The sequence below is a fragment of the Aphelocoma coerulescens genome, chromosome 4 (genome assembly GCF_041296385.1).
Source record: "Aphelocoma coerulescens isolate FSJ_1873_10779 chromosome 4, UR_Acoe_1.0, whole genome shotgun sequence".
NCBI classification, from domain to species: Eukaryota; Metazoa; Chordata; class Aves; order Passeriformes; family Corvidae; genus Aphelocoma; species Aphelocoma coerulescens.
In genome coordinates this window covers 42271220-42297149 of record NC_091017.1, presented here as the reverse complement: position 1 = coordinate 42297149, position 25930 = coordinate 42271220, and the positions used below count along the sequence as shown (strand labels likewise).

General features: G+C 48.2%; 1 protein-coding gene across 3 annotated transcripts; it reads left to right on the top strand.

Moving 5' to 3' along the window:
* The first annotated feature begins 582 nt into the window (after positions 1–582).
* Positions 583–21098, top strand: LOC138109755 (uncharacterized). 3 transcript variants are annotated; one of them, XM_069013740.1, is made up of 3 exons: positions 583–1094; positions 8897–9118; positions 20312–21089. In XM_069013740.1, exons 1-3 carry the CDS (start codon positions 702–704, stop codon positions 20351–20353), a joined length of 657 nt encoding a protein of 218 aa, XP_068869841.1. In that variant the 5' UTR covers positions 583–701; the 3' UTR covers positions 20354–21089. The 3 variants fall into 3 exon arrangements, 2 of the variants coding, with proteins under 2 accessions (XP_068869841.1, XP_068869840.1); XR_011150702.1 differs by lacking the exon at positions 8897–9118 and having other exon boundaries at positions 20312–21098; XM_069013739.1 differs by lacking the exon at positions 20312–21089 and having other exon boundaries at positions 8897–13696.
* Positions 21099–25930: the final 4832 nt, after the last annotated feature.

Here is a 25930-nt window from a genome sequence, read left to right as displayed (position 1 = left end):
CCGTCTATTGAACAAACATGTGGGGGTAATAGAGAGGCCGACTCTCCTATAGGGGTCCCTATTTGTATGCCATATGTGGATTTAGGCTGCAACAGCTGCGTATAATGAACTTTTTAAAAAGATAAATACGTGTGCAAACCCAGAGAAGTTTTCTAAAACTGGCCTAAAAGATAATAAAATGTTCTGCCAGAGAATACAGGAGGCGGAAGAGATTTAAAAAAATATTAGGTGCTCCCCCGACAAGTCTCCAGCCTTCGCAAAGTTGCTGGCAGCGCTGCCCAAAGGAGGACCCCGGCAGCTGGGGGGTGCAGGAGGCCGGGGACGCCCGGGGGTCGGGCGGCGATGGGGGGAGGTGATGTCTGGAGCGGTCTGGCAGGGGCGAGCCGAAGCACACGGCTTGGCCTTGACTACCTCTCCCAAATCTGGTTTTCATAGAGCCGCACAGTAATTACCTAAAGCCATAACTGTCTCCGAAATTATTCATTAAAGTCATTCCCGAGAATCTCGCGGCGCGAGAGCCTACATTTATGGCTTTTGCGCCCTCAGAGCATGACATCGCCTCTCGCCTTGCGCCCTCGGCGGCCGAGCGTTCAGCATCGCGGAGAGGAAGGGGGAGATAGGGTTGCTCTCTCTTGCCTTCCCCTCGGTGTATTTATTTGCGGGGACTCAGGTTGCTTTCCCCCTTTTGGCGAAGGAGTGCGATGCAAGCCGGCAGATACCTTGGGAGCGAGGAGGGTATTTTGGGGAGTTGCAGTGTTGTGCGGAAGATCATGTCTGTGCCCTGTGGTGCTGTCAGCGGTGACAGATCCCAGATGCAGTCGCTACTGTATGGCAGATTGAGTTTCTCAGCAGAAAACTCTCTCCCTCCCTCCCAAACGTCTTCAAAAACCTTCTCCAGATACTGCGGGTCACTTCGGCTCAAACGGGGAGAGAAAGGGGGGAAAAAAGGCTTTTCCTCTCTCCTCCCTCTCTCTTCCTCCTGCCGGATCTCTCTGGGGTGTGCGGGGGGCCATGCCATGCCCTTGTGCACCCGGGGGCCCTCTCACCCTCGTCCTGCTGAGAACCCATCGCCGAACACGGGGACAGTGGTCCAGGTAAGCGGGGGGCGGCGGGGAGCGGGGCCGAGGTCGGCGGCCGAACTGATCCCCAGAGCCGGTCCCTCCTCCCCCGGTCGGATCTCGCTGCCTGAAAGGAGCTGCCCGAAGCTGGGTGGCTGAGGTGTCCCCTTGTCCCAGACTCGGGGACAGGGTGAGAATGGGGAGACAAGACAAGACCCCTCGCCGTGCCCCGCCCGCTGCGGCGGGAGGCAGCACTCGGATCCGCCCAAAGCCCCCGACCCGGAGGGGCTCGGGCTACCGGGGATGGTAACGAAGCGGCGTGAATCTGGGAACATTAAACGGGGGACGGGAGGAAGAGAGGGAGGAGTAGAGGAAGGGTAGCCGGCGGGCGCTGGGAGCACACCCGGCCAGCTAGCCGGGAGCCAGGAGGACGGGCCGACTGCAAACCCACAGGGGCCGGCAGCTGCTGCCCCGGTAAGCGGCGGAGGTAGGGAGATCCCCCCTCTTCCCTCCTCCCAGGTTTTTTTCACCTCTTCACGTAAATGCAAGAGGCTCGTGTTTTAACAGCTCTGGAAAGTCATCCTCCTCTTCGAGACATATAATGAATTTCAACATTCCTGTCCTCCCACCTCCCTAAAATATTGATGCCCCCCAACTGCCAAAATCAGAGGCCAGTCGGCTGTAGTGTCTCCTCCTGGAGCTCTTCTCCCCCTCCGCGCAAATGGGTGATGTTCGAGGGTTCGTTGAGGACCGTGATTGTGTAGCCCTCTCCTCCCCGCCTTAGAGGAGCAATGTCCATGCAATGTATGGCACCAAGGAGGACTCCCGTCCGTGGATGAGTCCTCAAAACTCTTTGCAGGACTGCGGGGAAGGTCCGCTGCTCCCGACGGGCGATTTGGCGTGGCAGCCCTGGGGTCGGAGTAACCCCATGTGAAGTGCCCCGGACCTCGTTCCCCGAAATTTCCCTATGGATGGGTGCAACCTCATTCTGTTCATGCCTCTTGGAAACTGTTTCAACTAACCCCTCTCTCGGTCTTTCCTTCCCCAAATGAATCTAAAGTCTTTCATTCAACCGCTTGCCTACTTCCTCCCCCCTTTCCTTTTGTCTTTTTTTTTTTTTTTTTTTTTTTTAAAGGCAACTCTTTCCTTTAGCAGAAGTATAATTGTGACCCTGCCTGATCCACAGAGCCTCCTGTTGGGAGCAGTTAGCTGTGGTTACATTAGGCCAAAGGACCTCCCAAGTGGCGGTGGCCTGGGTGTCATAGGAAGGGACTCTGCACATTGTCCATTCTTTCTCATCAAAGTCCCAGGCACCGTGGAGCCAACAGTTTGGTGAAGAAGGAAAATAGTAAACAAGCCTTTCCCCTCCCTTCCCAATCCAACAGCACTGAGATCTTCCTGGGATGCAGAAAAGGGAACAAACTTTTTCATAACTTCAGCTCTACGGTGTGATTTACATTTCCGGCTGTTCTGTCAGAGTGGCAGTAATTTACAGCCTGATAAAAAACACTTTTACAACACCAGAACATGTTCAAGTGGTGGCTTACTATGCAAATTTTTTTTTTTTTTAATACGACACAGGCAAAAAAAAAGTTCGGTTTCCTGCCTTTTTCCACCGTGATTGTTTGAAGAGTCAAATGGGTTGAAGTTATAGTGTAGGCAAAAGAAAAAAAAAAAGGAAAAAAAAAAGAAAAAGCGGAGCTGGCTGAAGAAAACAGGCATGAAGTAAATCCTGGGCTTTTTTTTATATGCTGTGTCCTATACGTCCACGTTTCTCCTATTTCTCTAAGGTTTTCATTGAACCGATACTTCTATTATCGTGCTCTCTGGCCAAACCCTGTTAGTCTTGCCCCAGGGATTGCTTTCATTTAGGCAAGTAGCTATTGTGTTTAAACAATTTCTTTCCTTTAATAATTCATTTCTTCTCCGGAGTCTAAAGTCGAGAGGGTCTGGTAGCGTTTATGAAAGGGGAAGCATCTTTTATTCAGTTCTAATACAGGGGTAATAGCGTTATCCTTTCTTGAGGAGCATCCAGTTTGTTCCAGCCAGGCTTCTTCACTGGGCTGGGGCAGGACGGGTCTGGTAACTAATGTACAACATCCCTATCCTGGTAGGAACGATAAAGTTTAGTAAATTACAAATATGTGAATTTGGCAGACAGTTAGGGATGAAAATGATCAAACGATTAAAAAAAAAAAAGGAAAAAAAAAAGGCAAGCAATGAATAAACCACATGTAGCAGTTGCTGCTTTCATGACTTTGGTAATTATTTACACCTGAATCATAGTTTTCTCCAGCCACGGTTTCAAAAGTAAACCTTTAAAGAATTTAATTATTTCCAGTTTTCGACAAAAGAGATGGGAAAAAAAAGTATGTTAGTGAGCAACTGCTGTCTCCCGAGCTCTCATAAAAGGGTTTATGTACATTTTCATCCCAAAGACACAAACAGCCCTTCCGCGTTCCCCCCTCCCTCCATACAGGAGCGCTCGCTGTCATCTGTGCACGTATTTATGGTCTAATGAGAGAGTCCTGAGGCTCACATGGGACGGTGCCGCTGCATATATATGTATGTGATTATATATATATATATATATATATATATATATATACATATATATATATATATACATTTGCCTCTGTGTGTGCGTTAGTCGAGGCTCGGTATTGGAGCCTTGTGTGGGTGAACTCCCTGGCTCCTTCCTTCGGCTCTATAATAGCTCTGTTATTTTTACTAAACGATCAGGATGGCTCTACGTGACCCTTCGTCATTTAAAAACCATTTTCTATCATTGCACGTGTGCCGGGGGGGGGGGGGGGGAAGGGGGGTAGAGGGATAGATGGGGAGGGGGAAGGAATCGACAAGTCATTGAAAATAACCGGGAAAGCCTGTGATGTATAGCACGTTTTATCTTTATTTAGGCAACACGTCGTTCGCAGGATGGCCTGGGTTTCCATGCACGACAAGGGCATGAAGCGCATCCATCCGCGGGGAGGTGCAGGCAGGCTCAGGGATCTGCTGTGGCCGGGGCACGGCTGGGCGAGCGTAGGGGCAGGGCACCCTCTCGTCACCCTGCTGCCGTTTCCTGCGAGTGAATTCCGCACTTTCTGGGGAAATTTTAAAAAAAGGTGAAAAAAAAAAAGGGCGGCTCTCCGTCGCCGGAGCTCCGCGGCCGCGCTGGCCGGGGCGTGTGCGGTGGCCGCGGGCAGTAACCCAGGGGCTGGGACCCCCTGTCTTCGCCGGAGCCCCCCTGCCATGGGTACTGCGGAGAGCTGCCAGCTGCGAGTACTTTCAGTATTTCACTGCTCCCTCTCCTTGAATCCACCGCACTTCCCGGGTCGGGGCTGCCTTGGCATCTTTCGTACAGCATCCTCGTGTGCACTGGATCCTGGGGCCGGGCTGGGATTTAAAGGGCTCTGAAAAAGGCAGTTTGCCTTCAGGAAACCCATTCTGGCTTGACTCTGGTGGGAGTCCCGGGGGTGAAAGGGAGGGGAGACAACGCCGTGGTTTGGAGCGCAGGGTTCTGCAGGCGGGGTGTGCCCCTTCCCCGCGCACCGCGGCCGGGGCAGGGAGTGCCGGACAGTGCCCTGGCGGGAGCTCCTCGGGCACATCCCACGCACAGCCCCCGGCGGGAGGAGGCGGTGGCCCGGGATCCCGGGGCTGACCCCCTCCGAGACCCTTCCCTCTGCCCTACCCGTACCTGGCGCGGCGGGCGTCTGCGCTCGCCGAGTGGGGGGGTGTTAAACGAATGGAAAAATTATTCCCACACACAGTTTTTATATTTTCTGGAGCTTCCCCAAAACAAGCGGCAACCTAAAATCACTAGATCTGTGAGGATTTTACATGTACTCCCTCTCTCAGAGTAACACGCTGCTGGTGCGTTAAGCAGAAGCTGTAGAAATACGTGGACATAAACATATATATGGGGTCATGGATTAAAAAGCTGTGCATCACCTTGGATTAAGGGCTCACTCCTCAGGGGTTTTTTTGGTCACTAGCTCCTCCTCTGTAAGACAACTGTTAGAAATGGTGTTCCCCGAAGGACAACGAGTTCGGTTTTTTTAAAATTATTTTTCCCCCCGCTCTTGGCTGAGAAGAGGTAATATCGTGCTGGATACAGGGAGGCGAGAAGGGACAGTAACTAACTGTAACTCATTTTCTAGAGGTATATCACCTCAAGCGTGTGCTTCATCATACTTTTTTATTTGTGATGACTGATCATTGTAATATATGTCCATAGTCTTACGTCATTCACAATGCCAGTACTCGCTCGTCTCTCTTATTTTTGAAAACAAAGGAATTTTTCATTTGTCCAACCCTAAGAAGACGTGCCCAAATGTAAGACTAAAAGCGTACATCTTAGTAAAAATCTCATTAAAAGCGACAAGAGAATACAGATTGAAACATGATAAAGTCACATAATATATTCTGAGTGTAAGATGTATTAACATAGAAGATGTTTAAAACGGTAACATCTTTCTTTTGATTTTTCTTTGTCTGTTTGTTCAAAGCGAAGTGGTCATTTTAAGTAACGGTTTACACACACACACACACGCGTGTGTGTGTGTGTGTATATATATGTATTTCCTTCTCCCCGAAGAGAGCTCTGACACCTGTTGTAAACCCTTAAACATAAGATCACACTGTGCTTCCTGCGATTTTTTATTTTTTTTTTTTTTTTGTGTTAAGCACTCTTCTCGGACAAAATAGCTACAGGAAAACTTTACTAAGTAAACGTCCTCGAAAATATCTTCTAGGTTGAATGAATTTTATGTTGGGACGTAAAACGTGCCTGTTCGGCCCGTGTTTCCCAAGCAGGACACCTCCAAGGAGACTCCTGGCAACCTTTTCACTATTTTATTGAATTCTATGGAAATTAGATACTGAATCTTCTTTTTATTTTGGCTTGCTGAGCAGTAGGACAAAAAGCATGGTAAAATTAAAAGAGCTTGCAGGGAGAGTCAGAAAAAGTACCATTTTCTCCTCCGCCTTCTTGGGTGCTCTTTCCTGGGGTTATCTGCACCCAGACCACCGAGTGGCCGCCTGCTGCTCCGCGGGGCTGCCGCGGCATCCGGGGGTGCAGCGGCGTGCCGGGTGCCCGCGGAGCTCCCGCTCACCTCCCGCGCACGGGCGGCGCGGCCGCCCCGCCGGCAGCACCCAGTGCAGGGGGCGAAGCTGCCCTAATTATTTTCCCCGCAGATGTTGTCCTGGCATTTAAAGGGCTAAATCCCAACTTCCAGGCACACAGCTGGGGTATGTTGTATCCTATCAATTCATAACAAGGAGGCATTCTGGAAAGACTCGTAAGGATATTTATTTTAAAATGTGTGCTGAAAAGATATATGCTGGGGGGAGGAGGGACAGGGTTGGGCGTCTCGAGTTTTGTTTCTAAGCCAAAAAGGCACAGTTCGAGCTGTGAACAAATGGTTTCCAGAGAATAGTTCTTTTCTCTTTCTTTTCTCTGCAAGAAGTTTGTTTGAAGTTCCCGGAGTTTTTAATGTTAAATAATATTAATACCAAAATGAATACTTCGGGGCTTCTTGTTTTAATTTTGAAAAGCTGGCATGTGTGGGTTTCTTTCTTTCTTTCTTTCTTTCTTTCTTTCTTTCTTTCTTTCTTTCTTTCTTTCTTTCTTTCTTTCTTTCTTTCTTTCTTTCTTTCTTTCTTTCTTTCTTTCTTTCTTTCTTTCTTTCTTTCTTTCTTTCTTTCTTTCTTTCTTTCTTTCTTTCTTTCTTTCTGTCATTCTGTCATTCTTTCTTGCTTGCGCTCTTGTTTTCTCTTGGTTTCTTGTTTTCTTTCCATTTCTCGTTTCTCCCCTCCTTCTTGCTTTCTTCTAGATTTTCCTCTTTATCTCTCGCTTTCTCCCCGTCTTGCTCTCCCACCCTCTCCTTCTTTTCCCTCTCTTTTCTTCTCTCTCTTTTACGCAAACCACCCCCCCTCCCCTCACCTTCACCCGCCCTTTTTTCCCCCCTTGTTTTTGGAAACTCCTTCTTTCAACTGGACTGTGTTCGGGATATTGTTGCTGGTAAAAGAAATAAATAACCCAATAAATAAAACAGGCTTCTGTTATGACAAGTTCCAAGCCAGAGCAACATTTAATGAGTTAAAATAGCCCTTGAGGAAAACCAACCAACAACAACAAAAAAGACAAAAGCGTTTAACAGCAGGATCGCTGTCAGTTGCGGAGGTGTGGGACGGGGCGCAGGGCGCACCTCCCCCCCAGCCCCACTGCGGGGCAGCACTCGGTGCCCCTGGCACCCCGGCGAACGTCGTGGGCACTGCTCCCGGGGAGAAGGGCTTGCAGGATCAGCCCTCAGGGTTAATCACCGGCAAACCCTCCGCAGAGCCGACAGCACCGGGAATGGGCAGCTCGGCAGGGCGTTGCGGTTCCCTCCCCGCCGCTGTTCTTTCTTTCATCTCTGCCAGCGTGTTAAAACTATAGCGAAAATAACGAGGGATCGCGTCAGCTCCTTGTGGAGGCTGAACGCTGCCTGATCACCTTCAACTCAACCCGGCGTTATCCCGGCGGCTCCTGCCACCCGCCCCTTCGCTGCTGCCTGGGTGGGCAGCGGTGGGAGCCTGGGACCGGTGTCCGCCGGGACCCCCGCCGGCAACCCCGGGCCGGCATCTCTTAATGCGGGGCCAGCGTGCAAACAACGCCATCCCGCAGCCTCTGGGCGCATTCTTCTTTAGAAATGGAGAGGAAAAATTAAGAAATGTTGGTAGGGGGATTGTAGAGAATCAAAGTCTGAAGACGGTTTGCTCCTCTGCGGATCCTGGGAGGGATTTCACCCCGGCCGCGGGGAGCCCTCCCCAGCCGGGAGCGGAGTGGATCTGCCTGCCCGGAGAGGGCCGGAGGAAGGAGGTGGTAGCCGCGCTGGGAGAGGTCTCGCTCTTCTAATCGCTTGCATGTGCCTGCGCCCTGACCAGCCCCACTCTGAGCAGCAGCAAATGCTGTAACAACTCGCGTGTCGTAAATTACAGAGACCTCACCCTGGCAGGGAAATACCGGGGAGGCGTCCGGTTTGTCTGCAGCTCTGGAAGGCACGGGAGGAACCGGCCTTGCAGCTTCCCTCACTTCCCTTTTCCCTGTCTCCCCCTCAGCCGACTCCTTCACGGAGGGTGATACCGCAATGACTCACTTGCACGTTTCGGTGTAAGGGAGTCTTTTTGTCTTACCCCCCCCCCCCCCTTTTTTTTTTTTTTAAGTTGTTAACTCCCGTTTATGATAGAAATGTTACTCTCTGCGTTCTGTTTCGTTCTGGCTGCCATTGGTTGGCCTGGGTTTAATCAGAAGGAAAAAATGCTCGCCACAAATGTAGCTATTGTTTGTCTGCAGAGACGGGGGCCGGGGGAGGAAAGCAGAGAGAACGGGAGACCGTGTGTGACAGTGACGGTGGGACCAGCCACCCGTCTGACGAAGTCCTGGTCCTGTGCTCAGCCCTTCCGAAAACAGAGCTCCCTCTTTCCCCAACCTGCCCGCAGCAGTATACAGGGCAGCCGGGGGCATGTTATCTCAGGAACATAATGCTAATAAATGTGCTCAGATGTTGGACATTCCCCTTGCCTGTTTTATAGGGTTTAGCTGGTGGTGCTTAATGGGCTGGGTCACCGGGACTGATGCTAGCAAGGTTATTAGGATTAAGTAACCTAATGAATCGTATGGCCATTAGCGAGCTTTGAAAGAAGGTAGTTTTCCCTGTAACCTGGTCTCCTGTCTCTTAACACGGGCAATTATTTTTAACTGTCCCTCAATCACAGGTCGGAGGGGGGCTTTTTTTTTTTTTTAATTTATTTGTTTAAAACCTCTCTCTGATGCTTAGAAATTTATTTCTCCACAGAAGGAGCCCGTCATTTTATCTCGGGGTTCCTCGGAACCGCAGAGCGAGCCAGACGCTGCGGCTGCTCCCGCCCTGCTCGGCGGAACAGCTGCCGCCGGTGCCTTTCCCCTCCGCTGGCCAAGTGCATCACTCGGGACGCGACTCCGGGAGTACTTGAGGAGGATTTGTATTTATTTTTTTCCCGAGAAGGGTTTTTCTTTTTGTATCTTTTGCCTAAGCCAGGTAAGCGATGAGGCGCTCGGTTCCCCCTGCACCGGCTTGCCCCGCACCGCTCCCTACCGGGGAGCCCATGAAGACTCCTTCCTGGCGGGGTTTCACCGCCCCGCACCCGGGTACCACCACCGGGCCCCGCCGGCCCCCACCCAAGGGGCGGCGCTGGGCGAGCGGGGAGGCCGGGCGGCGACAGAGGCAGGCCGGCAGCACCGGAGCCTGCAGCTGCCCGCTCTCCCCGGGACAGCCGTGGTCAGGGCGAGAGCAGGTTACCAGAATATAATTCTTGGCCATTCGCTGTCTTCTATGGCGAGGAGAAACAACAACATATTATTATTGTTATTGTTATTATCTTCATCATCAATATCATTATCATCATCATCATCATTATTCTTGCCTTTTTGGCCCCGAGGTTTAAGATTTTTTTTCCAAACCTCGATGTTTTCCCCCCTACCTCCCCCCCGCGAGAAGGTAGAGTGTGAAGGCGGACACAGGTTACATATCGTAATACTCCTTCGGGGAGGCCGGGCCAGCGGTGTGAATATCCGCTTTAATTGGATCAAGTGTTAACGGCTGATTCAGTTTGATCAGGTCTGAAATATTTGTACCGTAGTCATTTTTCGGACCGTTCACACTTAAAAAAAACCCGGATGTACTAGTGAAAAATTAAAAAGAGGGAAAAAACCCGACAAGAAGTTTTTGGGAGAAGAGTCCTTTTGTCCGGGTGCCTCTGCGAGCCCGGCGGTGCTTACGCCGCTGAGCCGCTTGCGGCGGCGGGGCTGCGATGAAAGAACACAAGGGTGTGGGGCCGCGGCGGCCGGAGGCAGAGCAGGGCCCAGCCTCCGCTCCCGGAGCAAAAGAAGACGGGAAGACCTTGCCTGGCGAGGCCAGGGACCCTTCTGAAGAGCCAGCACCGAGCGGCATCTCCCGCGCCCAGCGCCATGGCGCTGGCAGGGTGACAGGGGGTGAGCAGGCTGGTGGCAAAACGCGACGCCGTGTTTTCCACCTATAAAAGCTCTCCGTCAAGTCGCGAGGGGCATCGCACCTGCCGGGCTGTCTGGCTCGCAGCCGCCGGGAAGGGGCTCCTCGGGGGGCCCTGCGGCAGGAGCAGCGCAAGGTGTCCGCCAGTAGAGCAGAGGAAAGCTCCAGCCCGCCTGACTTGGAAAGAATCCACTTTCCCACAGCTTTTTCAATCCCCAATACTTTTCACACCCTGTTAGGAGTTAATACCGCCGAAACCGCTAAACGCTTCCATGCCTAAAGGTACGCCCCGCCAGGGGCTGCGCCTGGCGGTCCGCAGCCCCCGGGCAGGACGGGGAAGCGCCGCCAGCCCGCGGAAAGGGCTCGTTTCCCCGCTGGAAATTCCTCGGATGCTTCGTACTTAGGCTAACACACCGGGCTGGCTTTCTTTGAAAGGGCTTCGGCGGGCAAGGGAGGGGAAGGATTCCCTGGATACCTTTTGGGGAAGAGCGGGGCGATACTGCCGGAGCCGCTCCAGCTCCCTGGGTAATATTTCAGATGCCAGTCTCTCGGCGTGGAGAGCTGGCTGGGGGTCAGCTATGCGGCCTGGGCTCTGCAACCAGCACCTTCGGGCGGCAGGGAAGCCACTAAGGGCTGAGGAGAGCGGGGTGTGTGTATATCAAAACCAGAAGGGATCTTGCCTGTAGCTGACGGACTAAATTTTTTTTTCTTTTTTTTTTTTTTTTCTTTTTTTTTAAATTTTTTTTTCTTTCTTTTTTTGATGGGGGCTATTTCTCGAGTGTGGTTGAGCCTGGAACCTTTCAGCCACCGCCCATCACGGTCGCCGGCAGCCAGTACCGCCCCGGCCCGCCCCAGCCGGCAGCCGGAGCCCCTGGGGCGGGCAGAGGGCAGCAGCCGCTCCTCTCCGGCGGTAGCTGACCTCGCCCCACGGCCTCCACTCATCTCGCAAGGCCAAGGGCAGGGAGAGGGCCTCTTTTTCCCTGAGCTCACAGTGACGATGCGATAACCGAACGCACGCCGCAGGAAAGAGCCGATCGGGGGAGCATTTCCCGTCCTATTTTCCCACTGAAGTAATGGCTGGAAAATGCCCGGTGATATTTCTTGCCACTCCTTTCCAAACCTGGAAACACCGTCCCCAAGAAAACCTCTCGACTGGGGTCTTCCCCGCTCGCAGTAAGAGTACTTGTCTCCGAGAAGTACAAAATTCACCCAGAAAACCTAATTCTGCAATGTTCGGCCGTCAGGCCGGCTGTGCCCAGCCTTCTAAGCAGTGGGACATGTAGGCTGTCATTCAGACCCTGAAGGGATTTGTCCTGCGTGTCTGTCTTCAGAAAACAAAGGACTTGGCCTCGGCGTTAAGTGAGAGCATCTCTGGAGTCCAGCGCTGCCGTGCTCCCCTCCAGCCCTCCAGGCACAGGGATGAGCTTCTTCTTGCACCCCTCAGCTCATAATCAGCCTTTAATTTGCAGTAATTCCGGGGAAGGTCGAGACACCAGGTCGGTGGGCACCAAGTGTGCGGGATGTACCTTTAGATATACCGTCCCCAGCCCCTGGCGAATACTCTCAGCCTTGTAAGCTTAGCAGCATCCCTCAGCTCCGGGTTTTCTCTCCGTTCAAAACCCATTAAAATCTTGCGGCGGGAAAGGGAAATCCATCGGTAATATGCACTTGGCGGAACTCTCCACAACCCTGATTTGGCTTTTCCCCTCACCGTCGGAAAATGCCCTGCGGGCTGGCTACGGAGTGTGCCGCCCGGGGAGAAACTGCGGGTGCGGTGCATGGGCAGCTCCCGAGGCACAGACTCATTCCCAAGCGGGAATGAGAGGCTGATTCTCAGGCGTGGGACGCGATTACCCCTGCTTCCCTGTCCCTACCCAGGACACGCACAATCCCCCAGGCCGGCTGCAGCCTCTTGCCACCGTTCCTGGGGCCGGCCCGGCGGGGCCTCACCCGGGTTACATCTCAGGGGCTGTGCTCGCATAGTGGCCTGTGTCCCCCCTCTCCTTGCTTTCCCTGATGAGATCGGGCGACCGGCACCCTCCCCGACGGCAGGAACACCTCAGCGAGCTTCCTCATCGCCCTCTGGTCTCCAGCTCCCGGCGCCTCCCCGCGTCCACCCAGCCCGCTGCGCCTGGGGGTCCGGACGCTCCACGCTCTCGCCCATCTCAGCAGGGCGGATGGGGCCACGTCCTCCCTCACGTTCCTCAGGCCTCGCCCGGATTCTTAAGTCCTGTCAAAACTGGGGGACCTGCGGTGAGGTGTACTACATAAGCCATGTAACCACTGCTTGGGTGTAACTACCAAGGGTCTCTCCTCCCGGGCTGCTGCTGGCCGGAGCCCTGGGCTAGGGGTAAACCCTACCCTCCCCGACGACGAGCGCGTTTCATCTCCTTGGCACCGTTTATTCAAATAGCACGTGGACTCCCAAGCCGAGAGCTAGTGGGACCTTCAGGGAAAGGATGCTCTTTGCAGATGCCAGACGAGGTTGAGAACATTGGGTCCCGAGCAGGACAGCGGCGGACGCAGCAGCCGGGTGGCCAGGGCAGGCCTTTCCAGCAGCTGTGACCCGCGGCAGCTGTCACGGCTCGCTGCCCGTGGCTGCCAACTCGCCGCCTTACGCGGGGCAGGTGGCAGGCGGCACCAGCGAGATGCAGGCTCCCGTACGACCCATTGCCCCCCCAGCCCCCGTCCCGCAGGGCACATTCGCTTTCCTTTCCCCTTCCCGGGAGCAGGGAGGGGACCGTGCTGGAGCCCGCATCGAAGCGGTACAGGCAGGATGGGAAGGAACCGAGCCGCCCGAGGGGATGCTCGTGTTTAGAGCCGAATGTCGCACCCTCCCACAGCTCAGACAGCAGTAGCGGTGGGATCAAACACATCCCCCTTCCCACCCCCTGCCCCAGGTGCTTCGTGTTAAATTAATGTTAAATTATTACAGTGGAATATATATTAGATTGTTTTAGTTACATTTTTAAAGAATAGTGAGCTAGTCCCGCAATTTCCTTTCGTTTCATGCGCTTGCAGATCTACAAGCAAGAAACACAAACTGAGGACTATTTAAATATGCATTTTACGTATTAAAAATACAAAATCATGCACAAATATACGATATACACGTAACCACATATCAACATGTATGCATAAATGCAGGTGGGAACTTTATTGAAATACACCGGTTTGCTGATACGGCAGGATGGGACATGCGATATGGTGTGATGGCGTGTGATAACAGCGTCCTTTGGATGTGGAGTTGGCGGAGGGGTCTGCCAGGGCTGAGCTGTGGCACCGCCCCCAGCCCCTGACCCCGTGGGAAATGGACAGGATTTCCCTGACGCTGCCCCGTGCTCGGGCGAGGTGGGGCAGTGAGACACGAGTGCCTGGTTTGAGAGACAGCACAGGGTCACCTCCGGCGCTTCCCGGCAGAAAGCTGTCTATTTATCAGAGAAGGCAAGAGGTGTCTGGAGTTACGAGCAGAGACCAAAGCCCCCGCTCAGGCTTCAAGAAAAAATAAAGAAAGAAAGTTCGAAGGAGAAAGCTCCCAGCTGACAGCAGGCAAACGGGATGAGATCTCTCCTCGGTGCAATGCCTAGAGGCGAGGCCGGTTTTCCTTCATGTTCTCCGGTTTTCCTTCATGTTCTTTTTTGCAAAATTTACTCAAGTGCCTCAAATTCGTTTCCAAAATCATCTTGGCACAGTCCACAGCTTTCAAAAACCTCCTTATGAAAGCACAGGCATTTGCTGATTTTTTTTCCTTTTCTCCTATACCTGTGTGTTGCGGTGTACAAATATCATGGATAAATGTATACGTTCTATGAAGTCACCGTGCAACATATCAGAAAAATTATTTCATTCACTTAGGTAAAAGAATAAAAGAAAGGAAAAAAATCCAAACCCAAGGGGAAAAAGGAGAGGAGAGGAGAGGAGAGGAGAGGAGAGGAGAGGAGAGGAGAGGAGAGGAGAGGAGAGGAGAGGAGAGGAGAGGAGAGGAGAGGAGAGGAGAGGAGAGGAGAGGAGAGGAGAGGAGAGGAGAGGAGAGGAGAGGAGAGGAGAGGAGAGGAGAGGAGAGGAGAGGAGAGGAGAGGAGAGGAGAGGAGAGGAGAGGAGAGAGGAGAGGAGAGGAGAGGAGAGGAGAGGAGAGGAGAGGAGAGGAGAGGAGAGGAGAGGAGAGGAGAGGAGAGGAGAGGAGAGGAGAGGAGAGGAGAGGAGAGGAGAGGAGAGGAGAGGAGAGGAGAGGAGAGGAGAGGAGAGGAGAGGAGAGGAGAGGAGAGGAGAGGAGAGGAGAGGAGAGGAGAGGAGAGGAGAGGAGAGGAGAGGAGAGGAGAGGAGAGGAGAGGAGAGGAGAGGAGAGGAGAGGAGAGGAGAGGAGAGGAACCCCACCGTTTTGACTATTAATGTTTTCCCGTCGGTGTCTTGCACGAAGAGACGAGAGCGGGCACAGAGCAAGGCAGAGGGAGCTGCCGAGCCCCTGCAGCCAGGGAGCTGGAAGCTCAGAGCTGCTGAGCAGCGCTTCCTTTCCGCGGGAAGGTGGGGATTGCGTTTCAGGCCAGGTACGAGCAGGTACGAGGCCAAGCAGCGGCCAGGAGGGCTCCCCGCCGGGCACGGCTGCCTCCCCCTCTCTACCGGGAAGGCAGCAATTTGAGTCCCTGCTTCACTCGGGGAGGAAACAACGGCATTTGCAGCGAGAAACACAGCAAACTCCTAGTCATTAGAGAAAAAAAAAAAAAAAAGGCAAAAAAATTTCCCCCAAATACTTTAAAAAACAACAACAGGAACAACAAAAAAGAAAAGTAAAGAAGAAGAAGAAAAAAAGAAAAATACAAGAAGAAAAGAAAAATACAAGAAGGGAAATAATTAAAAAAATGTTAAAAGAAAGAAAAATTTAAAAGGGAAGTAAAAATAAAAGAAAAAAAGGGAGTGAGAAAAAGGGTAAGAAAAATGATTTAAAAGGAAGGAAAAAACGTAAAAGGCTGCCTTGTGTGCTGGGGAAGGGTTGGATCCTCACCTGGGGTTGTAGGGTGTCATCTGTCACTGCGACCGGTGTGTGGGGCTGGCACTGTCTGTCCCAGCGTGAGGATCTGGCCTCACGCCTTCCCACGAGCCAAACCCGACATCAAAGGGCACGCGATAGGCAATGTGGAGCACACATGGGAGGCTTGCAAGCCTTTTCTGTCAAAACGTGTTTCCTGGTGTTTTTCTGCCCTATCAGACCTGCCTCCCCAGCACCCTCACAGGACCATAGAGAAGCAGCAGGGACCTATAGAGATAAGCTGTGAATACGTACAGCATGCATACAGCCTCTCAAAGTGGGCCTGGGCAGCTGCTGGTTTCCTTTTTTTCCTTCACGGGGATGCAGTGACTTGCAGCTAGTTAATAGCCATTGTCATTCAGGGGTGGTTTTAATTATCTTTTTGGCCCTCTAGAGATTTAACTCATCTCCTGCTACTTTCCTGTACAAATTAGGTATCAACACAAAGTCCACTTCTAAATTCATCCCTTGCAATCAATATCTTACTTGCTTTGCATCTACATCACTCCAGCCAACATCTAGCTCAGCAAATATCTCCACCTCAAGTCCAAGAACCTGATGGATATTCCTTTACCCCTGATTAATGACTGCATGTGACCTGCCCTGTGACCAGCCAAGGTCTGGAGTCACAGACATGGAGCCATCTGACATAGGTTGTAATGGGAAATGGAGAAGGATTTTATGGCTCTGGACTGTTGGAGAGCAGATAGGAGATGGTAAATGGAATTAAGACCATTTGGTTCTGCATGAGGATTCAAAAAAATCTTATAAACACTTAAGGTGATAAATTAAATAAAGTTCTGAGTTAGGAGGAAGCTGGGAATTTGCAACACATTTTAATGACTATTTCTATATATTTTTAAAAAATGTCTCATTCATTCACACCATGTTATATTGAGAGGTTACAAAAAAAAGAGCAATATGTTTGTGTGCATCAATTAACATACTGCAGTACACTACAATAAATGCTACATATGTATGTGTGTACTTATTTCTCATTGCCATAACGAATCTAGAAAAAAACCTTTAAGTTCTTGCAGAGGTTCCAAGACACAGCATTTAGAAAGAGTCACTGCAATCCTTCATACCGTCTACACCTAGGAAGCTCCTATTACTTAACTGGGACACAAGCCCAGCTCACAAACAGAACAACACTGGGGATTGGGTGGAAATCTGGTGTTTAAATTTAGACTATCTTTTTCATATCATCATGTCTTTACCAAGTAACTCCCCCAGCATCAGGAAAGCCACTAAGATGCCTGAAGTTCTGCTCTGCACATGCACTGAAGCCTTTTGGTCTTGACAGGGCTAAGTGCGTATCTTGCACCTAATCCCATCAGGATACGCAGACAAAGCATGTCTCCTCCCTGAAGGAGCCTGTTCTGGCAGTGCACATGTAACCCATGCTCACACAAACAGATCTGCATGAAACACAGTGGCACCAGCAGCCCCATTTCTCAGAGCAGGTTGTTAGTCACGCAGGGATTGAAGGAGCTAGCAATGTCCGTCTTCTTCATCTCTCTGCTTTAGGGAATTCACAGCCACGTTTCCCACAACCATGATGGGTGTCTTACATAATATCAGGCATCCAAAGGATAGGGACAAAAAATAGTTATCTTTCTCTTGATGCTACACTAATCTCCATATCATGATTGATGATTCAGTCCCTCTTCCCTTCTCCTGTGGCAACACCAGAAGAGCTTCTACCCAGACATCAGTATACTGTTACAGAGAGTGAGAAGTAGAAGTTTAACCCCCCCTAAGGAACTCAACCCCCGTAAGGAACTGAATAAGGTCCCCAGAGCCTCATATCTATATGTATAAAAAAGTATTTTTCAGTTTCTGATTAAAAAGATTTATTTTCCACCACCCCAATGCAAGAAAAGACAAAGCCATTGAGCTGGGCAGACATTCCTTACAGACCTAGGCAATGCTGAGATATTTGCAGGAAAGTGATGGAAGATTTTGTTCCCAACAGAAAGAAGAAGGGAGGATTTTAATTTTCCCTTACGTAAGTCTGAAGCAGCCAATGCTTTGAAAAAGGTTGAAACTGGACTGCTTTCTTTGGGTTGCATAAAGTGGTGATGGACTTTTTGGTCCTGGGTAAGGACAGTGCGTAGTTGTGCCCATGTGGCTGGAAACACTCCTTCAAATGCATCAGAGCAGGGTGTTACTTGTGGAGGCCTCATCGGCATGAGCTAACTGCAGCTGGAGTGCCCAGGGAGTGCACACACATCAGACACCTGTCCTCAAGGACAAATCCTGCAGGCTCTGTGCAGCCATCTCCTCTGCCACCCACAGATGTTGCCATGGCCTCGCCATGGCTCCCTACCTTCCCTAGGTTCCTTCTTCAGAGCTCGTGTTGCCCTTAACATCTGAAAAACAAAGTCATTCAAGTTTAGTCTGGCCTCAGGTACAGTCTTTGTGGAGCCAGGCCAAACCAGTGCAGGTGAGGGGGCCTTTGAAGGTGCATCTGCATTGCTTGGAATGAAGGAACTCAAAGCACCAAGCCCACGCACCTAATACTTGCCGAGGCTGCTTGAATACGGAGTAGAGCATAAGATCCAAAGAGAACAACTTTTGAGAAATTTGAGCTAGATCTTCCTTCTGTACATGTCAGTAGAGCCTGTCAAAGACATTTATTCCAATTAATATTTCAAGAACCCAGGGTTGGGGCTAAAACAGAAAACTTAGTGCCTTACAGTGGCAGCCAAACCTGGAATTCACATAGCTGCTAATAAGGGGGGGTTTTGGGAAGTACAATTTCTGGTAAGGAAAGGAAGTGGGGAAGTATGGTTCATGTGCCCAAGTCCTTAATCACCCCCTACCCCACCCCCATAAAAATAACCACATAATTTATAATCATTCATAGCAGTTGGAATTGTCCTGACTTTTAAAAGACTTTTTTCATTAGACAACCCTTTATTCCTTAGAAAGCATATTATTGATCTTAATATGCAGAAAATGCCATAGCCAGCAACTCAGAATGTCAGTGCCATTTTTGCTAAACAATGAGAATTGATGAGGTTTGGCAAGACATTAAAATATTTAACACTATAACTCTGAGAAGTCTTTTATGTGTTTGTACTAATAGGAAAATCTTTTAACAGGAAAAATATTTTTCTCTGCTCCACTAAAAACTCCAGTGAGGGCCAATTCTGTTTGCATTAAACCCAATGGGAGGCTTGTTACTGACTTCAAAGTCAGTTCCAAGAGGAATTTCAGTTTGGAAAATCATGACTAGAAAAAAAATCTTAAGTGTTTTAGTTACATGACTAGTGTCATTTAAATTAGCACTTAATTACATGCCCTAACACTTCAGAGTGTCTGGGGACAGGGCATTTGGTATAGCCCAGAAAAGTTGCACATTACCAGCCCAGATACAGCAGATGTGCCAGGTCTTACAGCATCATGTCATCGAGACATCGGACCAGGTCCAGGTGTGGTGCCAGGGAAGTCACAGGCAGGCCTGGATCACTGACTGCTAAGAGTCTACACTTGCAACACATTTTTCTTTTCTGAAATGATTTTAACTGCCCAGGTCTTTTTTTCCTTTAGAAACCTGGCTTGCACAGTTCTGGTACCTTGGCTGATTTGCTGTCTTCACGGTATTATATGTAGGGTCCAGAGTTTGAGCGAAACAGTGCAGAAGGCAGCAGGGTATTCAAAACCAGACCATCTCTACATTACAAGACATAAATAGGCAACTGTGGCAGGGAAAACGTGTCTGGTTCAATTCCTTGGCTTAGCAAGGAGTATTTGCCAGCTGGCTAATTTGCCACATCCTGGTGCATTGTGATCTGCTTATGGGCTGTGGCAGAGCCCTGGCAAAACGGGGCCGTCCTCACTCTAGGGCTGCAAGAGTATCTCCTGGTCCTCCTCCATCCTGAGCACTGCTTCAGGCTGGTGCATACCAACACTGAGCCCTGCAATGTGTGTGTCCTCTGATTGTGTGTCTCTGCATTTAAGTTGAAGGAGTAAAATTATTTAGGCTAACTAGACAGCCTAAATGAATGTTGTGATGAAAAGGAGATTGTAAACTTCATGCCTATCTTCATCTTTCAGCACTGAGCTTATGTGAGGGGTATTCTGATCTTGAGCACAAAAATTGTTCTTGCTTGCATTTCTTTTAAAAGCTCTATAGGCAGAGCTCAGGGTCCTGTTGAGGCCTCTTGGACATTTAAAAAAAGGCTGATACACTTAATACTTAACTATAGAGCTCATCACCAAGTTTTCCTGAGGTGAGCAATTAAATTGTGAGCATCATGTTATTTGCAAAGATTGGAATTGCTTTTGTTCATTTGCAATCATTCTTTTAACCCCAGAAGGCAGCACCTCTTGTAAATGCCATAGGAAAAGAACAAAATGTAAAAGTGGTGTCCTGTAATCGTATTTATTCCTATACACAACAAGCTAAAATGCTGGGATCTTTTAATAGCTTTTTCCATATTGGACTCTTTGTTTGGATGTGGTTTTCCTGATGTATCCTAGTAACATGTTTAGTTAATTTATATTGTGTGTATGTGTAGACAGATATACACACATCCATATGTATGCACACACATAGTCCTCATTAAGTAAGTGTTAAACCTCCCACAGCAGAGTTGGGTTTGGAGGGCAGTAGGGCTGAAAGCTGCAAGTCTGCTCCCTCTGCAGAGGGGTGCCACAGAGACTGCTCCAAGGAGGCACACAGCCCCCAGTGAGGATCTGGAGCCCCAGTGCCTCTGCTGTGAAGCTTGCTCTGGCTCGTCTACCCCAGGCAGGACTGAAATCCTTATTGCTCTCTGGGAGCAGAGCTTACAAGCTCTCCCGGGAGGGCGGGTGCATCATCCCCACCATGCCTCACTTGCACATGCAGAGACTGGGCCACTTGGCCATTCCCTTGGTAGCAGAGGGATTGCTTGCACTTACACTGGTGGTGTGAGGACTCCATCCTTAAATTGTTAAAGTATCTGAGCTGCTGCAAGACAAACTCCAAATGCAGAAACATTTGGCAGATGATGAAGAGGGATTCCACATATTGCACAGTAAAACACAAATATAACCTATTTATCTGGTGTTAGAAGACTCACTCCTCTTCAAGGATTCAATCCTTGCCATATCTGCCTTTACTAAAACAAGCTACTGCTGGTTCCAAGGCTTACAGTATGCACTCTTGGAAAAGCCACACACTCCTTATTCTCTCTTTTCTTTTGTTCCAGGCCCACAAGTGGATCAAACAAGTCCTACACTGTTGCATTTAGTCTATAGCAAAACTCCCTTCGAGGAAGATTCTGCAGAGTTAAGGACTGAGGAATTAGGACTGGGAGCTAAGGAAAGAACTTGAATAACTTCCTTCATAGCTGGTTTAAAAAGCCAGCTGCTTTCTACAGACAAGCCAAAATTAAGAGGAGATGGTCTGAGCTTATGAAATATGCAGGAGAGTTTTCACACCAAATGTGAAAAATGAGAAATTATTTTAACATATCGTAACTTGCCATAAAAATACGTCTCTTTCCAGCTTTAAAAGAAGACTTTATAATCTCTACTGTCTTTGATTTGTGAAGGCAATTTTATATTGATTTTTTAATTCATATGTTCTTAAGAAAGCATAATGAAACACTTGATGTTTCTATTATCTCGATTAGTGCTTCATTGTATAAGGATATGGTTATTGAAACATACATTAAATATTGCACTGTAAAATGTGTTGTGACATTCAATACCTTTTGGAATTAATAGAAAAAATTCAAGATCGCAAAAATGGTATTTAATCTTTTATTTTATTTAGTTTAATAAAAAACTCACTTGACTGCACATTTTTTTGCTTTATTTTCTCATTTAGTGCACATATACTTGAAGAAAAATATCTGTGTCTGTTGCATATCATCTATCTAACACAATAAACTGATGCTGTTCTTAATAAGTTACTGAGAAAAATAAACCAGTTTGCACTTCGATTTCTATCACTCCTGGTGAGTGATTCTTCTGGAATAAACATAGCTCTAACACATGTAAACAACACAGGAAATTAATAACAAAATTCTTTGGATTTCTTTCAGATGCCACATACTTTATGTAAATATGTGTGGCTTTCAATTTCAATGATTTTCCAGTAAGTAATAAACTTTGCTCATTAAGCATTCTCTTAAACTAAACATTTATTACTTTATAAGTGTTATTTCAACTAAATCAAGTGGATGTCCATGGTAAATTGATGCAACAGATCTGCTCAGCCATAGAAGCAGGATGGCTTCTTTCGAACTTGGAAAACTCTGAGTTTCTATTTAAACTTCCAAGGAATGAGATGCAGTATAATATGTTGATTTTTAATGTGAAAAATCATTGATAATATATTTTAAAAATTAATCTACCTTTACTTCATAATCTCTGTGGTGAAACATGGGAAAAATCCCATCAGTTGGATAGAGTTATATATCTTTTACATGAATCTTGGGTTAGTAGTATTGCACAGAACTGGGTTAGCAGGTTTTGTCACTACCAGCTGTGATTAGTCATTATTTTCCTGGAGGGATGAGTCAGGTATCTTTTCTGAAAACACAGCTCTTTTAAGTGTACAATTTTAAGCGCCTAGAGACAAAAATATTTTATGTTTTCTGTAACAACAGGAAAAAAAAAGCATATTAAGAAATACTCTCATGATTGTCAAGATATGTGTTTGAATTCTAAAGAAGTTTTTGGCACTCATCTTTTTGGAGACTTTGCACACTTAGAAAACCCACTCCCAGGAATCTGGGTGCGCAGATCCTGATGTGAAAAAGCCTTACCACAATAAAAAGATTTGGTGTGGGACACAACAGCACCTTTCATTGCCCTTCCTTACTTGAGGAATTAGGAGAAGACTCCTTGGGGGCTCAACCAGGGGGACTGCGGGGAGTAGCCTGTTCTCAACCCAAGCTTCTCGTGTTGGAGCTAGATTCAGAGAAGCCCCCTGTGCCACTGCTGAGTGCCCTCTGCTCCCATGGGCACTTGGCTGAGGCCAGCTCCTTTCCTAGCAGGAGCTGGGAGGAGGTGGGCAGTGCATGGCACAGGCACCTCTGCCTCGGGGGTCACCAGCACACAGCGGCTGCAGCTCTGAGGCCCGTGGGAGAGATTTCATTGCTCTACCCGTGTCAGATATCAGCGCACAACCTTGTACTTAACATGACTGCTAGGCTTCTGGATTTTATCTCTTAACGAGGCACAGGCTAGCCTTGGGGGACACTGAATCATCACATTTCCCGAGCGCTAGCTTGCAACCAGCAGCACTCACTATTGGGAAGGCGTTGGCCAGGAGTTTGCATGAGGTGACACTAGCTCTGAGCACAGCAATCAAACATTACAATGTCAGATGCAACAGGTTTACATTTCTTTTAGTTCTGTTTGGTTGGATTGGATTTGCTTCAGACGTGACTCATTGCCACTTCCTGCATCTCCACGATGGTTCCTTCAGAACCCTGAGCTGTGGAGCGTGGCTTGCACCCACTCCAAGCATAATGCAAAATCTCATGTACATTTTTCATACTGAGCCTACATCTGAGTTAAACACGGCAGGTCAGAGGGTATGCTGTACACATCCTTGGTTCTCTTAGTAGACTGAAAAGAGAACTACAAAGGAAAAGAAAAAAAGGAGGAAAAAAAAAAGAGAAAAAAATTTTTAAAACCCCTCTGGTTATATAAAGGAAGAAGTCAAATTCCAAAAGCTCACAGGAAGCCAAATTTTCCAGGCACAAGAGAAGTGACATTATCCAAACAAAATCCTAACACAGCATGGAAGTGTGATGAAGAGTAGGGCTGGTATTTTCAGTAAAGCTATAGACAGATATGTAAATACAATCAAATTGGGAACACATTCTAGGGATTAAAGATCTGTGCAGCACTAGAAGAAAGGAGCAGCAGATGCAACTGCTAGCAACAAAAGAAGGGATTTCTGGCCATAGTTCAAGATTTTCTTGCACCCAAGCCCATTGTTGCAAATGAATCTGGACACAGTAAATAATTTGTAGTGACTTGTAGATCCAGCTTTTTTGTTGTTATTCATGAGCTAGCTACCATTTACCAACATGCTGACTTTTATAAATGAGCTTCTTCAGAGCTCTTCAGCAAACATGCAATGCAGATGTATTCCTATCTAGGCAGTGTCACCGCTGCAGTGGCTGTGAGATGGGCAGTGACCAACAAGCACTGATGACTGAAGATGAGCAAAAAGATCTGTGCCTTCAACAGCAGATTTCCAGCAGGAGAGAGGCACGAGTTTATGCCAGAAGCTGATGTTCAAGCTTTAAAGAGGTCCCATGTGTCATGATTCATAAGCCTCTCTTGATGAAGGAGGGGAAGTACATTGTCCTGGGTTGAAGTGTATTCTATTACCATCCTCATGAGCTGTTGGAATCAGGTGGGGCAGTGTTTCCTTGCCTCCTCCCCCCAGACTATCTTGCTGTTAATGGCCCATCATTGTCCTGCTGCATGACTCAGAGATAACTCCCTCCGGACTATCTTCTGTTAATGAGCCAATCAACAGCTGGCCTTATGACTCATTACCCTATTGTGAGATGCTCCACCCAGAGGGAGGAGCCAAGCATCCCATCCTGGATATAATCTGGGACTCTGAGCACTAGAGACAACTTTTCTACTGGATTTCCAGAGGACAGGAACTACACAGCCACCACTGGACTTTCTGAGGAAGAGCAGACCCTTTTTCTACAGGATCACTGCTTCAGGAGGACTGCAGCCACCATTTTGTTGGACTGCTACCACCCCCCTGATTAACAGGTTATCAGGTTGTACCCTGACTGTCAGTTTAACTCTGTCTGTTTTCTGCCTTTTTTTTTTTGTTTGTTTTTGGTTTTTTCCTTCTTTTACTTTCCTATTAAATTGTTATTCTGACTTGGTGTCTCCCACTAGTTTGTTTTCAAGCTAGTACAGTACATGATGGGGAAGACACTTAGTGGAGCAATGGCATGGGCAACAAAACCCTTCAGGATAATCCAAATCTGATTGCAATAACTTGGTGCCTGTAGTGAGAGGTCTCTGGACATCTTAATAGTAGGTATTAAGCAAGCTATTAAAATTGGACTTTATAATTAGGGGATTTTGCCATATCAAGACAGGCACTAAATAAGTCACCTCAATTTCCACACAGTTGGAAGCATAAGAAGAGTTCTCAGCCAAAATTAAACTGGAAATAAGTGCCACATTGACAAGCCTCTTACTTCTACTGGTCACCTGAAAAGTATCAACAGTATAACATTATTAATTGACCACTCCTGTCTGTGTGTTGTGCAGACCTGAAGCCTTAGGGATTAGGGAAGCCCACAGAAATGTTATATTCAGTGTCCACACATACTGCACAGGTCTCCACAGCAAAGGATGCAGTGTGACAATTTATAAGCAGATAAAAATTAGGAAAACAATTATAGATGACAGGGCCTTACTGCCTACAACAAGAGGGTCTTTGTCTCATGTTATTCAGTGATCCCAAGAGACAGAAAGGCCTACCATGTGGCTCCAGTGAGAGACAAAGAAACAAGCATCCTCTGACCATTGTTATTTTTAAGGGACTGGCAGCAGCAGATCTAGATCTGGGAGGAAAGGAGCTATGGGGTGGTGACAAAGTGGAATTTCTCTGGTTCCCAAGATGTTCTATGCTGATGCCATAACCAAGAAAAGCCATCTGCAGGGCCTGCCCTGTGCTGGGTGTCATTCTGGCAGCCTGGCCACATGGTGCTGCCCCAGCCCTACAAGATCACCACCATGGGGAGCTGGGTCTGCCAGCCCATGGCTACCTTCCCGTGGCACTGGGCACTCTGCTCTCCCCCACTTGCTGTAAGCCACTGTGCTGTCTCAGACTGAGCCTACACCACAAACCCAAGCTCTCATTGTCTTCACCTTGGGGATGGCAGTAGATTAAACAATGAAGAAGTAAGATCAAATTTTCTATTTATTATTCAGACTGAATAATAAATTGACACACAATACCTTTATTTTTGTAATATCCTCTTCTCTCAAACAAAAAAGGGAGCAGGTAAAGCAACTTTATATATAAATTTGCTTTCTAAAAAAGTCTTAAAGTCTGAATTCAAGCATTGCTATTGATGATCCAGCATGCTAAACACTTTTTAATATCTTATTACAAAAGCTTTACAGCTTGCTTTAAAAAAAATGAAAATCTGGTTTAATACAAGAAGCCTGTAAAATTGCCAGCTATAAAAGAACATCATTCTCTCTCTTTATTTTGTTAAATTATTTGAAATGCTTCTGAATTCCCAACATACTTATTGAGATCCAAGGTTATGATCTAAGAGAAAAGATATGTTCGTTTAATTAAAGTAGCCTTTTACATTTTTTAAAAAGTTACTTTTGAAACATTCATATTGCCATTTATGAGCTTTGGGAGTACCAGGGGCTCTGGGGAGTGCTAATAACACACAGATAGCCATGTGTTGCTCTCACCTCCGCTGTTTCCCTGGGACTGATTCTTTGCTGCTTGTGCCATGTGCAAAGTAATAACAATCTATGTCTGTTTTACAGAGCTTTTCCATCTTTGGTTGCAAAGCACTTAATGCTATGTTGCAGATGAGAAATGAAGGCACAAAAGATGAGCTGATTTGTCCTATGGGTCAAACTGCAGACTGGTGGCAAAGCTTGTCCTTGAACAGTACCCTTCCAAGTGATCTGTGCCTGGTGTAAAAGCCTACCACCTGAAATTTCTGGCTCCTCCACAACCCATTGCTACTGCAAAGGCAAAGGATGGAGAAGCACATTCATTGATTTCAGTGATTTATACTGCATCAAAAAGAAAGCCAGCCCCAATGCATAGTCAGCATAATTAAAAGAGAGCA